This window comes from Arachis duranensis, chromosome 2, assembly GCF_000817695.3.
Source record: "Arachis duranensis cultivar V14167 chromosome 2, aradu.V14167.gnm2.J7QH, whole genome shotgun sequence".
NCBI classification, from domain to species: Eukaryota; Viridiplantae; Streptophyta; class Magnoliopsida; order Fabales; family Fabaceae; genus Arachis; species Arachis duranensis.
In genome coordinates this window covers 85,130,884-85,148,206 of record NC_029773.3, presented here as the reverse complement: position 1 = coordinate 85,148,206, position 17,323 = coordinate 85,130,884, and the positions used below count along the sequence as shown (strand labels likewise).

Here is a 17,323-nt window from a genome sequence, read left to right as displayed (position 1 = left end):
ACCGATTGACCCGGTCCTATATAAATAAAAAATAAAACATAGTAAAAAATTTAACATTAAAATTTAAAATACATATTTTCACTAATATTTCAAAAATATCAAGCTATTATAAAACAATATGGAACAGAAACAATAAGTATTTTGTTAATTTTACTCTATCATAAATATTTTTATTTTAGTTTTATATTAAAATAACTATTATTTTCAAATTTTAATAATTTATTAATTAGTTTATATCTATTATACTAGTATATATACTACAAGTATTTATTGAAAAATAATATTAATAGATATTATATAATTATGAAAGAAAAAAATAAGTGAATTTATAATTATTGTTAAATAAAAATATAATTAATTTAAGAATGAGTGAGTTTATAATTAAAATTAAAATAAATTAAATAGAAGTAAATTATTTGCTGAAAGATATTTATATGTATTTAATTTGCAAATATATTAATAACAAACAAGTCAGCTTAGTGGTTGTGACTACCATTTCTCTCCTTGAAGAGGGGGTTTGAACCCCATCTCTTTCATTTTGAGAACATTTTGAAACTGAAGCGGTTTGGTCGGATCGGTCTTTACTGAATTTAATCGGTTTCCACTGATTCACTTTGAGTTTGACCGATTCGTACCGATTCGTTGTCTTGTGCGGTCCAATAATCGGACCAGATCAGTATAGAGTTCGGTTTATCGATTTTTTGGTTGAATCGATCGGTCTGGTCTGATTTTAATAACAATGGTTTATATGGTCTCATGTTGATTATAGATATATTGTTTAGTCATTCGATTGTAAAACTCACCCCGTTTTTCTAAAAACATTTTTCAGGAACAAATACTTGACTATGTGAGACTTTCTATTCAAGAGTAACGATCTACACTGGGTACCTATTTTTTGTTGAGTCCCTAGATGTTATATGCTCCATATGTCACAAGCAAGATCCAACTATTTTTAATTATTTTAATTTTTGTTAAAAATGTATAACTATTTATTTTAGAATTTGTAAAATATTTGTAACATTCTTATTCAACTTATATTTGAGTATGTTAGGCTTGCTATGGGATTATTTTCCTAAGCGTCGGTCATGGCTCATTTTGGGGCCGTGACATATAATCTTATTGGGACCCTTAACGATTAACTCCTTGAGACATTCTGCCACTTTCATTAATGTCTCTGTCTAGAGTTAACGGATCGGATCTTACCTACGCAAATCGTTAAGTCAATAATTTAATGAATAAATTGTCCACTAACATTATTTTCTTCTTCTGCTTTTTTATTGCACCAACTCACTATCACCTCCTTTCAATTGAGTAGTTTTATCTGCTTAAATACTTAAATTTGGTTTGGGATATGATTTTAGGAGTTATCATTTTCTAGATTTTGATGATTGAGTATAGATATTTACTTAAAATATCGATTTTTTGATGATTGAGTATGGGATACGTCAGTGTTTTAATTTGTTCGATGTAAGGTTCTCTACTTGAGATGCAGATTTGGAATTTAGTGTGGAATCAAATAGAGACAAGAGCAAGTTAGTGACAGAGGGATTATAAAGATAAGGAGAAAAAGAGAGAGAGAGGGGGTAGCTATGATGGCAGGGGATTGCCGATGGCGAACAGAGAAGTAGGGGGAGAGATATGGCTTCGTGGTTTTGGTTCGGTCAAAAAGAAAAAGAATGATGGCAGTGGAATGGTGCAGCAAAAACAAAGAACGAATGGTGGTGGATGTTGGTAATGATGGTAGTTAAAAATGGTGGAGAGAAGAAAGAGAGAATGCAAAAAAATAGTAGTAGATATGGGTAATGATTAAGGGCCAGGTTGGGGTTATACTCTTTTATTGACGGAAGAGACAGAATGTCCGATAGAAGTAATGGATAAGAGTCACGATGGGATTATGCTTTCGTTAAGGGGACGGAAAGAGATTTTGTGAAATTATTAGGGATTGAGGTAAAATATATTGATTTATGTGTATAAATTTTGATAAATAAATTGAGGCAAAATTTCACTAATATTTAATCAATATAAACTATATTGATTTATGTGTATAAATTTTGATAAATATAAGTAAATTATATATCTCTTATGTACAAAATTTCTATACATATAAATTACTATTAACCAAATATTAATAAAAATTAATAATATTTCCTGAAAATGTAAAATTGACCCGTATTTTATTTATGCTTGTATATAACAGGAACATAAACATAAAACAAACGGAGCCTCAATTAGCACGGACTTCGGATGAAATACAATCACTTCTTTTTTCTTTTCTTTTCTTTTTTTTTTTGCTATTGTTAGCGGTACATTGATTTATTGGAACTGAGTATTGGATAATGGGAAATTGGGAATACTTAATAAACAAATTGTAATCAAAATGATTGAAAGTGTAAGAAGAAATATTTATATAGGGTTGAGTTGAACATTTTTGTTGACATTTCTTTAGACAATTTACTAAAATATAAAATTATCTGGCGGGGAGATGAAGATGATATAGAATTAAACAGAATTTTTTAAAAGCATTAACAATAATATTAAAACGAAGTTTGTAACGCTGCGCATCCCGCAATTCATGCTATATTTCTTTCAAAAATCCGGATATGTTTCATTTTCGTCTTACATCAGTATCTTCTCACAATTATTACAATCTACATGGTCAAAATATATTCAGCTTTTGTCTGCTTAAATGTTAAAAGGATCATCATTCATTCATGAACAAGCTCGCCAATGCATCCCAGGAACAAACATTAAGAAGTTGCAGCAAGCAACATAGAGGAACGTAGCAATAACATTCATTTGAGAATTTCATGCAGCATTCATAGATATATATATCTGGTTGAAACGTAGTCCAAACAACATAAAATGAAATTTAAACCCAAAGAAAGTGCAAAATTCACTGGAGAGAGAGAATATAAAATAAGAGTGGTTCTATCATTTATCTTGGTTGGTTCTGTGAGGTGGAAGCTTCACACTCTGAAGCTATTTGGTCATTTGCTGCACCTGAGTTGTCTGATAAAGTCGCAATTAAATTAGGCTGGGGATACTCATGCTGCTGTTTCAATTCACAATTTCCACCTGCATTTTGGGAACCGGTGTTAGAATCCTCCGGAGCATTAACATGTGCCATAATTTCCAAGGCTTGTGTCTGAGACAGCTGGGGTTCATAACTGGATCCAGCAATAGAGGGCACTGCACCCAGCATCTGAGCAGCCACGGGACCAGTCTGCGGTGCAGTTCCTGGTGTTTGTCCTTGTGCCTGTGCTTGTGCTTGAGATAATACATTCATCAGAAGCTGAGCCAAAAGGACTTGCGGATCATTATCACCTTGTTGGACTTGAGCATTGATTGCATTTGAGAGGGCATTGATGTCAGGGGGGTTAAGTGCTTGTTGAAGCCCTAGTATTCCGGACAAAGCTTGTGGGCCATGGGCACGCTTGAGATTCGACAAGTGCTTTTTCCCGGTCACATGACTCTGGTAAACAACCTCGGACTCACACTTGACATTGCACAATTCACATTTAAAGGGCACAAACTGCTCTGCTTGAGGTTGCACTGACTTTCTTGATCCATCACCAGTCCTCATTGATTTAGATCCTCGTCCCCCTCTCATCTTACGCTTCAATCCCCGTCCCCGTCCAGCAGTGTTATCCCTGAATTTTCCCTCAGGCTCTTCAGCTGAAACTGCTGAAGTCTCTCCAAGGTTATTCTGCAGCTGTGCTTCGTCATTTTGATTAGCAGCTGCAACTTCAGTGCCAATATTTTCTGTCGGGCCTCCATTGTTCCCCGACTCCTTGACTGCCTTAGGCTGAGCTGTATGAATCTGTTCTTTCTTTTGTTCATTTATTGCCTTCTGTCTCTCTAATTCTTCACGGGCTTTCACATTCTTCTTGTGCTTCTTTCCATTCTTATGTTGTTCCATGACTTCCAGAGTATTACATCCAACCTTACAAATTTCACACCATGCCTTAGGTGGTGGTGGTGGTGGTGGTGCGCCAGGCACTTGAGCTTGTTTGGGTGATGTTGATGACGAAGGTTGCACCACTAATGTAACCCCAGCAGCAGAAGTCAAATCTACACCATCAGATACGACAGTTGCAGAAGAATTAGCAGGGAAGTGTCCGCGTCCCCTCCCGCGATTGAACTGGCCTCGCCCACCCCCTCTAAACGACCTACCACCCCTGCCACCCCTACCTCTGTATTGAAATGGCGCAGTCTGTAATAGGAATTCAAGTATGAACACAAGCTTGTATTTACATCGTTGCAATATTCAGGTAAAACATTGTTAAACATAGGAACAAATTAGAATGACAAGATATCTGATATCCATACAAATGACACCATATCAGAAGGGCAGTGATACTCAGCAAAATAAACAGTTATAACAATATAAACTTTCAGCAATACCTCATATCCACAATAATCTGTCAACATTATGGTATGCAAGTCAGTTGATGGAAAACTTGTGACTAACCAAAGCTTGCACATACCAGAGAAACAGTATCATGACAGAGATTAAAATGAAGAAAAGGAAGTATCTGCTTCCGAAAGTTAATAATGAAGGAGAAATTTAGAACCATGACTATGAAATACAAAGTTTAATCTATGTATATCAAAAATCAAAATATCGATTTCAAAATAACAAGTTGTCATTCACCTGAAAACCATAAATAATCAATTCAACGAAAAATTAAAACCCTCAACTGTTGTCAAGCAACAACATAACAAAGATCTAATTGCACGAAAAAGGAACAAAAGAAATGGAAAAGCAATTTTTTTTAATTTGCTTAGATTCTTTGCTATGTAGCTTTAACAATTTTATTCTTTTGGATGCTTTCCTTCGCCATTTTTCAATCCAAAATTAATCAGTTTTGGGCCTCATGCCCTGGTCCACCTTAATTCCAAAACTAAATTGAAGGCTACTAACACTGGATCCAGCATTTAGAAATGTTCCCATATTCTTCCACCATCCCTGTCTCTGTGATCTAACAAGTCAGCAATGCAAGGAGAATATAGAAACATCACCAAAATGTTAAGCATGAGGGCCCTAAACACGGAAAATGCTTTATTTTCCCATTTCAGAGAATCAAATTTCATGTTGATAAACCATTTATCAAACATGGAATTCCCTGATTATGGAGATAACATCAATGGTTAATATACCATTTCTCCATAATTTTCTAATCAATCAATACCCACCCATCAACCGGGGATTTTGACCAAATCATACCCATTGACAATTTTATGAGCCTCAAGATACTGTTGATCAAGCATTCCTGGACAATTTCTCAAGGTCCTGAAAACATGCTCAACGCTTCCCTAAGTCTGAAACTGAAGATAAAACACCCTCTGACAGAAGAAGAAACAAAGATATCAAACCAAAATCATATCCAATGAATGAAAAAAAGAAAAAAGTTTCTTTTCTTTAACTGTAAGGCCTGCTTTTTCAGCTTAAACAGCCAGACAGTTAAAAAGAGAAACATGACGATCTGATGCCCACATCAGCTCTAAAGCAACCAGCAAAGACCCAGCACCATCCGGCATTGATGTAATGATGTGGCACCATAGGTTAACTCATACATTGCAATTACTGTCTTTATCTGGTCACTCTAGGGTGCTGTGGCCAATTTTGCAGAGCTCTCAACACCTTCTGAATGGTTTAGATGAAAAGCTGAGGATATAATACCTATTCAAATATTGGCCTTTTGTCCAGAGAAAGTCCCAAAAGATCCTGAGGAAGCACAGCAAGATATTCTCTCTAAAAGCATAACAAAATGTTTAAAAATGATTAAGTGCTACAAAATCTTTTATGAGCCTTTTCTATTTAATTCTTCAAACATACAATTGTCTTTTAGGTGGAATTGAGAAACTAGCATGTTAGTGTAGCAGCAAATATGCTGAACTGAGTCTACCACATGTTCCTCCCACTAATCTTGTTTAGTGCCAAACAGGGAGACACTTGAGAAAAAGAAGCTGCTATGGCTTTCTTTTTCCCCTGCCACAATCATTGGGAAGAATTAGTAAAATTAGAAAGCACTTTGAACATATGTAGACACTCAGAACTCAGAACATTAACAATGAAGTTTTGAGTTAACAAACTTTTAAATGCAGTCCTGTACTCATGTTCATCTAAAAACAGACCTAGGGAGGAAAAAGACAAAGACCTTATTGTATCAATGAAAAATAAAAAGAAAAAAAAATCTTGATTGATCCCAATGGCATTGATTAAATGATATAGCAAACTCACCTAGTGGTACATTAAAACATGGCTTTTGTTGTTGGTCAAAATTCCAGAAAAAATGTAAAAAATTGATGAGGTGCTTATAGATGTACTATCCAATTATATATCAAGCACCAAATGTCAGTACAAGTAATAAAACTTCCATAGAAGTTTGGGTGGTATTTTGCTCAGTAAGCATGTTATCATAACTAGAGTAAGAAATAGATGAGTAAAACTTTCTATGGAACTGCTATTTGTTCCCTTATGCTCGACACCTGATACAAAGTGTTAGGCAGGTAAGGAACAAAATGTACCAAAGGAGGAAGGACATATAGAAGTTATGCTATAAAATATTCTTTTTTTAATAAAAGCTGTTCTAAAATAGTGATAGTATTTATACTTTCCAAAATAAAGACACTGAAATAGTATGATGTGAGAAGAATCAACAGATAGTCAATGATATCAATCTCAGCAAAGACAATATTGCGGCAGAAAGAAAATATTCAAGAACAACATAGTTATGGCATCCATACCCAATGGCAACACGTTCCATTCCTGTAATAATTCTCATAACACATAACCAAATGTGTAACAAGAAGAGCCAAGTCTTGTCCAACTAGATGTAGTAAGCATATTTATCACACCATAGTCTCCTATCAACTAACAAATTACGTTAATATGTTTAGAAATCTAAATCCTTCTTGACGATTCCATTTATAGATTTCCTTGCCTCATTCTATATTAGCTTCTCAACTACTCTCCATTTGATCCACTCTTCTTACCAAGAGTCTGAGACTTCTACTAATCTACATAGACCCCACTTCCATGCATAGTTAAACCACCTAACACTAGATTTAGATTCTATCATCCCTTTTTGTAGTAGTTATAGCCCAAATTCTCTTTCTGATACTTTCTTTCCTAAACCTATGTTGCTTACTTACCTATTAGCTATGGACTACAAGCTCCTTCCACTAACAAAACAATACCACCAATTACAAATTCATCACCATTTTCACAATAATAAACTACCATAATATTCATTCCAATGTATTCATTTCTAATACCACATTACTGCTGTTTATTACCTATGATTTACAAGCCCTCTGTACATAACCAAACCACCTTATCCGAGATTTTATCATTTTCAGACTAAGTAGTCCCATAATAAAATTTGGGCAAATTACACTCACTCCCATGAAATTTAGTGAAATTCAACCAAACTTCCCTCGATCTCTAATAGCATATACTGGCATTCCTAAATATGTAGGTAATACTTCATCCAATATCCTTGTATTTTCACAAAATGCGACACTAAACACCTCTGTAAAGGGATAAGGTAACATTATCTTCCTTTAAAAAGGAAAGTTCATGGGAGATCAGTGTAATTTGCCCTTCAATTTTCTCTCAGCTCTCTAATGCACTCATTGCAAAATCCAATATTATCCAAATCAAATAAATAAATAAATAAATAATCATATTTTTATCGAAAAACTCAACAAAATTATCAATTAAATTGAAAGAGAAAAGAAAGGGGGAAATTATACCGGGGCGTGCGTGGGTCTTTGAGGAGCCGGTTCAGGATTGACACCGGGAGGGTGAACCGGTGCGGATTCGGGTTGGAATTGAAGGTGAGCTTGAGTTGGATCAGGATAATACGCGTATTGTTGAGTGTAGGGATAATATGGTTGTTGATACGCATAGGATTGATCGTAAGCTTGGATTTGAGATGGATCATACTCATACGAATATGCTTGTTGTTGTTGGTGTTGCTGCTGCTGCTGCTGTTGTTGTTGGTACGCAGAATAATCCATGGCTCTGCAACGAAGAGAAGTCGTCGCAAAAAGAAGAGGAAGAGGAAGAAGAAGAAGATGATGAGGGAATCAAGAAGGGAGATGCTCTTGTTATTGCCAATGCCTGTAGCCGGATGGAACGCACGATTGGGTCGTCGTTTCACTTCTCATTTCACTTAGAGTTTTTCATGATTTTTTTAAATAATATAATATTTACAAAAATAAACACCATTCAAGAAAATTACTTGTTGGCAGTGCCAAGTGAAATAAGTAACAAAATTTAGCTACTAGCGAATCTTTTTATACGGTCACCGAGATAAATAATAAGAATAAAAGGTCAAATTTGTTCCAAAAAAAAATTATTTCGTTCTTTAAAATAGGTTTTAAAAATATTTTTAATTAAATTTTTTTTTAAAAATTAAATTAATCTAGTTAGTTTTTTTTTGTTATTTTTTATTGATTATTCTAAAATTTATTGATGTGGCACATTAAGTGATACTGCAAAAAGATTAATCTCTGCATACAAGCAATTAAGGCTTACAAGTTTTACAAGTCCTTTACCTTCAAACACAGCCTCTTGTGGCATCTGTCTTTCACGCACCTCTTTAACAGAATATTAAATCAATCAAAATTAATTAACGCGCGAATATATAACTTCCAAATTTTAAAAGATTTCGTTTCCTTTTTTGAATCTCTTGCCAAATTTGCTCGATCTCTTTCCTGCGTTTCTTCTCCCTTTTCATTCGTTGTTTTACGTGATTTATCACTGGTTTCTCATTCCTCATTTACGTGCGTTTTTTTCTCTGTACTCTAGCTTCGTTTTTTCGATTTTCATGGTATTTGAATTAATGTTTTGAAATCATTTTGAAGATAATGGATGATTCAAGTTCAGATTGTCAGATGAACCACTGCAAAGTAAATTTTGAATTTGAATCGAACGAAGTTCCTGAGGTGTGATTTAGTTTCAGTTAATTATTGAATCTAAATTTGATGCAGTTAGTCGTTTATAATTGTCTAGCTGAATAATGCGTGAACATTGACTGTGAAATTAATGCGTGAACATTGACTGTGAATTTAATCTAATGTACTAGTTTTAATTAATTTTGTGAATTTTATACCAGACGTTGGGGTGTAGATCAGAACCTTTTGGGTGTATTTTAGGGAAGTTTGGGTGTATTTACAGTTTATGGCTTTTCTTGTTATTTTAGTTGAGTTGTTGTCGTTCGGGTGTAGATCAGGAATTATTAGGTGTATTTTAGTTGAATTGTTATTTTTTTATGAGGTGTAAAAACTCTATAGTATATTCTTATTTTTAACATGGTGTATTTTGCAGCTCCTCTGTGTTGTTGATGACCAGTTTGTTCCCAAGGTTTGAATGACTTTTAACACCCTTGAAGATGCTGCAAAATTTTACAAGGACTATGCCAAGGCTGCAGGTTTTTCTACAAGAGTTCGGAGCACAAATAAGAAGGAAAACGAAATTAAAAATCAATTGATTACATGTAGCAGAGAAGAAAAATGGAAATCTAAAATATCTCCGACCGAGAAGATGGTACACGAAATCGTGAGTTCACACTTTTCTCACAACTTCGCGCAGCTGACCAGCAAGTGCACTGGGTCGTCCAAGTAATACCTTACGTGAGTAAGGGTTGATCCCACGGAGATTGTCAGCTTGAAGCAAGCTATGGTCATCTTGTAAATCTCAGTCAGGCGGATTCAAATAGTTATAAGGTTTTGATGATTAAAAGAGAAATAAAACATAAAATAGGATAGAGATACTTATGCAATTCATTGGTGGGAATTTCAGATAAGCGTATGGAGATGCTTTGTTCCCTCTGAGCCTCTGCTTTCCCATAGTCCTCATCCAATCATGCGTACTCTCTTTCATGGCAAGCTGTATGTTGGTGGATCACCGTTGTCAATGGCTACCATCCGTCCTCTCAGTGAAAACATGTCCGCTACGGTTTCCTGTATGGCTAATCAGCTGTTGGTTCTCGATCGTGTCGGAATAAGATCCATCGATCTTTTTGCACACTGTCACTGTGCCCAACTATCACGAGTTTGAAGCGTGTCACAGTCATCCCATCCCAGATCCTACTCGGAATACCACAGACAATGTTTAGACTTTCCGGATCTCAAGAATGCTGCCAATTGATTCTAGCTTATACCACAAAGACTCTGATCTCACGGAATGGAAGGCTCTGTTGTCAGGAGAGGCAACCATGCGTTGTGAACCAGGAGGCCAAGAGATACACACTCAAGCTCTCGTAGATAGAACAGAAGTGGTTGTCAAGCACGCGTTCATAAGGGAGGATGATGATGAGTGTCACGGATCATCACATCCATCAAGTTGAAGTACGAGTGAATATCTTAGAACAAGAATAAGCGTGAATTGAATAGAGAAACAATAGTACTTTGCATTAATTCTTGAGGAACAGCAGAGCTCCACACCTTAATTTATGAGGTGTAAAAACTCCACCGTTGAAAATACATAAGTGATGAAGGTCCAGGCATGACCAAATAGCCAGCCCCCAAAACATGATCAAGAGATCAAGAGTGATCCTAAGATAGTCTCAAAAATGATCTAAAGATATGAATACAATAGTAAAAGGTGCTATTTATACTAAACTAGTAAACTAGGTTTACAGAAAATGAGTAACTAAGTGTAGATAGTGCAGAAATCCACTTATGGGGCCCACTTGGTGTGTGTTTGGGTTGAGCATTGAAGCTTTTACGTGCATAAGCTCTTCTTGGAGTTTAAACGCCAGTTTTGGTGCCAATTTGGGCATTTAACTCCAGCTTTGGTGCCAGTTGTGGCGTTTTACGCTAGAAAAGGGTCTCTGGTCGGTGTTTGGACGCCAGTTTGGGCCAACAAATCTCGAGAAAAGTATGGACTATTATACATTGCTGGAAAGCCCAAGATGTCTACTTTCTAACGCAATCGAGAGCGCGCCAATTGGGCTTCTGTAGCTCCAGAAAATCCACTTCGAGTGCAGGAAGGTCAGAATCTAACAGCATCTTCAGTCCTTTCTCAGCCTCTGAATCAGATTTTTGCTCAGGTCCCTCAATTTCAGCCAGAAAATATTTGAAATCACAAAAAAACACAAAAATCCATAGTAAAGTCCAAAAATGTGATTTTTTCATAAAAATTAATAAAAATATACTAAAAAGTAACTAAAACATATTAAAAACTATGTAAAAACAATGCCAAAAAGCGTATAAATTATCCGCTCATCACAACACCAAACTTAAATTGTTTCTTGTCCCCAAGCAATTGAAAACAAAATAGGATAAAAAGAAGAGAATATACAATAAACCTCAAAATATCAATGAAACTTAGTCCCAATTAGATGAGCGGGGCTAGTAGCTTTTTACCTCTGAATAGTTTTGGCATCTCACTTTATCCTTTGAAGTCTAGAATGATTGGCATCCATTAGGAACTCAAAATTTAGATAGTGTTATTGATTCTCCTAGTTCAGTATGTTGATTCTTGAACACAGCTACTTTATGAGTCTTGGCCGTGACCCTAAGCATCTTATTTTCCAGTATTACCACCGGATACATAAATGCCACAGATACATAACTGGGTGAACCTTTTCAGATTGTGACTCAACTTTGCTAGAGTCCATAGTTAGAGGTGTCCAGAGTTCTTAAGCACACTCTTTTTGCTTTGGATCACGACTTTAACCACTCAGTCTCAAGCTTTAAACTGGACCTTCATGACACAAGCACATGGTTATGGACAGCTTGAATTAGCCGCTTAGGCCAGTATTTTATTTCTTTGGGCCCTCCTATCCACTGATGTTCAAAGCCTTGGATCCTCTTTACCCTTACTTTTTGGTTTAAAGGGCTATTGGCTTTTTCTGCTTGCTTCTTTTTTCTTTTTCTTTCTTTTTTTTTTTATTTTTTGCCACTTTTTTTTCGCAAGCTTTGTATTTTTCACTGCTTTTTCTTGCTTCAAGAATCAATTTTATGATTTTTTATATTATCAATAATATTTCTCTTTTTTCATTATTCTTTCAAGAGCCAACAATTTTAACATTCATAAACTTTACTATAAAAAATATGCACTGTTTAAGCATTCATTCAGAAAACAAAAAGTATTGCTACCACATCAAAATAATTAAACTAATTTCAAGATAAAATTTGAAATTCATGTACTTCTTGTTCTTTTGTAATTAGGAACATTTTTCATTTAAGAAAGGTGAAGGTAATTATTCATAGCTTTAAGACATAGACACTAGACACTAATGATCATGTAATAAAGCTAAAACATAGTCAAATATAAAGCATAAAAATCGAAAAATAGAAAAATAAGAACAAGAAAATTAAAGAACGGGTCCACCTTAGTGATGGTGGCTAGTTCTTCCTCTTGAAGATCTTATGGAGTGCTTGATCTCCTCAATGTCTCTTCCTTGCCTTTGTTGCTCCTCCCTGATGGCTCTTTGGTCTTCTAATCTCATGTTGGATCTCCGGATATTCATTCCTTTTGAGCATGAAAGGGACCTCGGGGATCACCTTTTTCTTGTCCACAACTTCATAGAAGTGGTCTTAATGGGCTTTTGAGATGAATTTTTCCATCTTCCATGACTCAGAGGTGGAAGCAATTGCCTTCTCTTTCCTCTTCTTTGAGGTTTCTCCGGCCTTAAATGCCATTAATGGTTATGGAAAAACAAAAAAAAACAAGGCTTTTTTTACACCAAACTTAAAAGGTTTGCTAGTCCTCGAGCAAAAAAAAGAAAGAAAAGAGGAGAAGAAGAAGAAAGGGGTGGGTGGCCAAATTGAAGTGGGTGGGTTTGCGATGGAAGTGTTTTGAATTTGAATGGTGAGGTAGGTGGGGTTTAATGAGGGGTGTTTTGGGGAAGAGTGGATGGATTTGATAGGTAAATAGTGGTTTGGGAAGAGTATTATAGAAATGTGTAAAGGGGAGAGAGATTGAGTTGAGGTAGGTGGGGATCCTGTAGAGTCCATAGATCTTGAGGTGTCAAGGATTTCTCATCCCTGCACCTTTCTGGCATTCAAACACCCTCTGTGTGGCATTTCTAGCGTTAAACGCCGCTTTGTTGCCCTTTTCTGGCGTTTAAACGCCAGTCTGTTACCCTTTTCTGGCATTTAAACGCCAGTCTGTTGCCCTTTTCTGGCGTTTAAACGCCAGTCTGCCTGCCACAGAATGGTGCCAGGTTAGGCGTTTAAATGCCCATTTTTCTTCCTTTACTGGCGTTTAAATGCCAGTTTGTCTGCCAGTTCTGGCGTTTAACGCCCAGAATGGTGCCAGGCTGGGCGTTAAACACCGATGTTGGTATCCTTACTGGCATTTAAACGCCAGTAAGCTCGTCCTCCAGGGTGTGCTATTTTTGATGTTGTTTTTTATTTTGCTTTAATTTTTTCAATTGTTTTTGTGACTCCACATGATCATTATCCTAAAGAAAATATAAAATAACAATGCAAAACAAAATGAAAGAGTAATTAATATAGATAAATAAAATTGGGTTGCCTCCCAATAAGCGCTTCTTTAATGTCAATAGCTTGACAAGAAGCTCTTACAAAGCTTCACAGATGCTCAGAGCATGATTGTGGCCTCTGATAGGCAAAATTGAAACACATACTTTTCACAACTCGAACATTTCCTAGCAATGGCTCCAAAAAAAACTTGGTGCACAATACTATGGTTCACACACATTCTTCACAACTTCGCACAACTAACCAGCAAGTGCACTGGGTCGTCCAAGTAATAAACCTTACGTGAGTAAGGATTGATCCCACAGAGATTGTTGGTATGAAGCAAGCTATGGTCATCTTGTAAATCTCAGTCAGGCAGATTCTAATGGTTATAATGATTTTCGAATATAAAGATAAATAAAGCATAAAATAGAGATAGAGATACTTATGTAATTCATTGGTGGGAATTTCAGATAAGCGCATGAAGATACTGTGTTCCTTCTGAATCTCTACTTTTCTACTACTTTCATCCAATCATTCTTACTCCTTTCCATGACAAGCTGTATGTTGGGGGATCACCGTTGTCAATGGCTACCGTCCGTCCTCTCAGTGAAAATGGTCCAGGTGCGCTGTCACCGCACGGCTAATCATCTTTCAGTTCTTGATCATGTAAGAATAGGATTTACTATCCTTTTGCATTGTCACTACGCCTTACAGTCGCGAGTTTGAAGCTCGTCACAGTCATTCAATCCCAGAATCCTACTCGGAATACCACAGACAAGGTTTAGACTTTCTGGATTCTCAAGAATGCTGCCAATGGATTCTAGCTTATAACACGAAGACTCTAATCTCACGAATTGGAAGGCTCTGTTGTCAGGAGAGCCAACCATGTGTCGTGGACCAGGAATCCAAGAGATACACATTCTAGCTTTCGCAGGTAGAACGGAAGTGTTTGTCAGGCACGCGTTCATAAGTGAGAATGGTGATGAGTGTCACGGATCATCACATTCATCAGGTTAAAGTGCAAATGAATATCTTAGAATAAGAATAAGCATGAATTGAATAGAAAATAGTAGTAATTGCATTAATACTCGAGGAACAGTAGAGCTATACACCCTTAATCTATGGTGTGTAGAAACTCCACCGTTGAAAATACATAAGTGATGGAGGTCCAGGCATGGCCGAATGGCCAGCCTCCCCAAATAGCATGTGAATTCGAAATTAGGGAAAAAGACCCCCAGTACAATAGTAAAAAGTTCTATTTATACTAAACTAGCTACTAGGGTTTACAGAAATAAGTCTAAGTGCAGAAATCCACTTTTGGGGCCCACTTTGGTGTGTGCTTGGGCTGAGCTTGAGCTTTACATGTGCAGAGGCTTCTCTTGGGGTTAAACGCCAAGTTGTAATGTGTTTTTGGCATTTAACTCTAGTTTGTGACGTGTTTCTGGCGTTTTACTCCAGAATGCAGCATGGAGCTAGTGTTGAACGCCAGTTTGCATCATCTAAGCTCAAATAAATTATGAACTATTATATATTGCTGGAAAGCCCTGGATGTATACTTTCCAACGCAATTAAGAGCATGCCATTTGGAGTTCTTTAGCTCCAGAAAATTCATTTCGAGTGTAGGGAGGTCAGAATCCAACAACATCTGTAGTCCTTTGTCAGTCTCTGAATCAGATTTTTGCTCAGATCCCTCAATTTCAGCCAGAAAATATTTGAAATCACAGAAAAACACACAAACTCATAGTAAAGTCCAGAAATGTGAATTTTTCATAAAAACTAATAAAAACATCCCTAAAAGTAGCTAGATCCTACTAAAAACTACCTAAAAATAATGCCAAAAAGCGTATAAATTATCTGCTCATCAGCCTCACAACATGAAACTTAGAGTTTGGATGTGGGGGCTTTGTTTGACTCTGCATGGAGAGATTTGGATGAAGCTTTTCATGTTTCTTCTCCATGTTTACATAGGAAAATCCTTGAGCCTTAAACACAAGGTAGTCCTCATTCACTTGAAGGACTAACTCTCCTCTGTCTACATCAATCACAGCTTTTGCTGTGGCTAGGAAGGGTCTTCCAAGGATGATGGATTCATCCTCATTCTTCCCAGTGTTTATGATTATGAAGTCAGCAGGGATGTAAAAGCCTTCAACCTTTACCAAGACGTCCTCTACAAGTCCATAAGCCTGTTTCTTAGATTTGTCTGCCATCTCTAGTGAGATTCTTGCAGCTTGTACCTCAAAGATCCCTAGTTTCTCCATTACAGAGAGTGGCATGAGGTTTACACTTGATCCTAGGTCACCCAGAGCCTTCTCAAAGGTCATGGTGCCTATGTTGCAAGGTATTAAGAACCTTCCGAGATCCTCTTTCTTTTGAGGTAACTTCAGTTGAACCAATGCATTTAATTCACTGATGAGCAATGGAGGTTCATCCTCCCAAGTCTCATTACCAAATAATTTGGTATTCAGCTTCATGATTGCTCCTAGATACTGAGCAACTTGCTCTTCAGTAATAACTTCATCTTCTTCAGAGGAAGAATACTCATCAGAGCTCATAAATGGTAATAGAAAGTTTAGTGGAATCTCTATGGTCTCTAGATGAGCCTCAGACTCCTTTGGTTCCTCAATAGGAAACTCCTTGTTGGCCAGTGGACGTCCCATGAGGTCTTCCTTTCCTCCTCTACAGGTTCGGCCATGTTGGATATGTAGATGGCCTTGCACTCTCTTTTTGAATTCTCTTCTGTATTGCTTGGGAGAGTACTAGGAGGAGTTTCAGTAACTCTTTTACTCAGCTGACCCACTTGTGCCTCCAAATTTCTGATAGAGGACCATGCCTCAGTCATGAAACTGAGAGTAGCCTTAGATATATCAGAGACTATGTTTGCTAAGCCAGAGAGGCTCTGCTCAGAATTCTCTATCTGTTTCTGAGAAGATGATGGAAAAGGTTTGCTATTGCCAAACCTATTTCTCCCACCATTATTGTTATTGAAGCCTTGTTGAGGCTTCTGTTGATCCTTTCATGAAAAATTTGGATGATTCCTCCATGAAGGATTATAGGTGTTTCCATAGGATTCTCCCATGTAATTCACCTCTTCCATTGCAGGATTCTCAGGGTCATAAGCTTCTCCTTCAGAGGAGGCTTCTTTAGCACTACCGGATGCAACTTGCAATCCATTCAGATTCTGAGAAATCATATTGACTTGCTGAGTTAATATTTTGTTCTGAGCCAATATGGCATTCAGAGTATCAATCTCAAGAATTCTTTTCTTTTGAGTCACCCCATTATTCACAGGATTCCTTTCAAAAGTGTACATAAACTGGTTATTTGCAACCATCTCAATGAGTTCCTAGACTTCTATAGGTTTTTTCAGATGAAGGGATCCACCAACAAAATGATCCAATGACATCTTTAACATTTCAGACAGACCATCATAGAATATACATATGATGCTCCATTCTGAAAACATGTCAGAAGGACACCTTTTGGTTAATTGCTTGTATCTTTCCCAAACTTCATAGAGAGATTCACCTTCCTTCTGTCTGAAGGTTTGGACGTCCACTCTGAGCTTATTCATCTTTTGAGGTGGAAAGAATTTGGTCAAGAAAGCATTGACCAGCTTGTCCCAAGAGTTCAGGCTTTCTCTAGGTTGTGAGTCCAACTATGTCATAGCTCTGTCTCTTACAGCAAACAGGGGAAAACATAAGTCTGTAGACCTCGGGATCAATCCTGTTGGTCTTAACAGTTCACAGATCTACAAGAATTCAGATAAGAACTGATGAGGATCTTCTGATGGAAGTCCATGAAACTTGCAGTTCTACTGCATTAGAGAAACTAATTGAGGCTTAAGCTCAAAGTTGTTTGCTCAAATGGCAGGAAT

At 36.7% G+C, this 17,323-nt stretch overlaps 1 protein-coding gene across 4 annotated transcripts; it reads right to left on the bottom strand.

The window, feature by feature from the left end:
• Positions 1–2,666: 2,666 nt before the first annotated feature.
• Positions 2,667–8,136, bottom strand: LOC107475464 (uncharacterized). 4 transcript variants are annotated; one of them, XR_008005870.1, is made up of 4 exons: positions 7,762–7,909; positions 5,684–5,755; positions 5,228–5,346; positions 4,131–4,213 (listed from the first exon to the last, which is right to left on the bottom strand). XR_008005870.1 is itself a non-coding variant. In XM_016095100.3 (2 exons), exons 1-2 carry the CDS (start codon positions 8,026–8,028, stop codon positions 2,936–2,938), a joined length of 1,545 nt encoding a protein of 514 aa, XP_015950586.1. In that variant the 5' UTR covers positions 8,029–8,136; the 3' UTR covers positions 2,667–2,935. The 4 variants fall into 4 exon arrangements, 1 of the variants encoding a protein (XP_015950586.1); XR_002371046.2 differs by lacking the exon at positions 4,131–4,213 and having other exon boundaries at positions 4,220–5,346; XR_008005871.1 differs by lacking the exon at positions 4,131–4,213 and having other exon boundaries at positions 4,220–5,346; positions 5,684–5,728; positions 7,762–7,892.
• Positions 8,137–17,323: the final 9,187 nt, after the last annotated feature.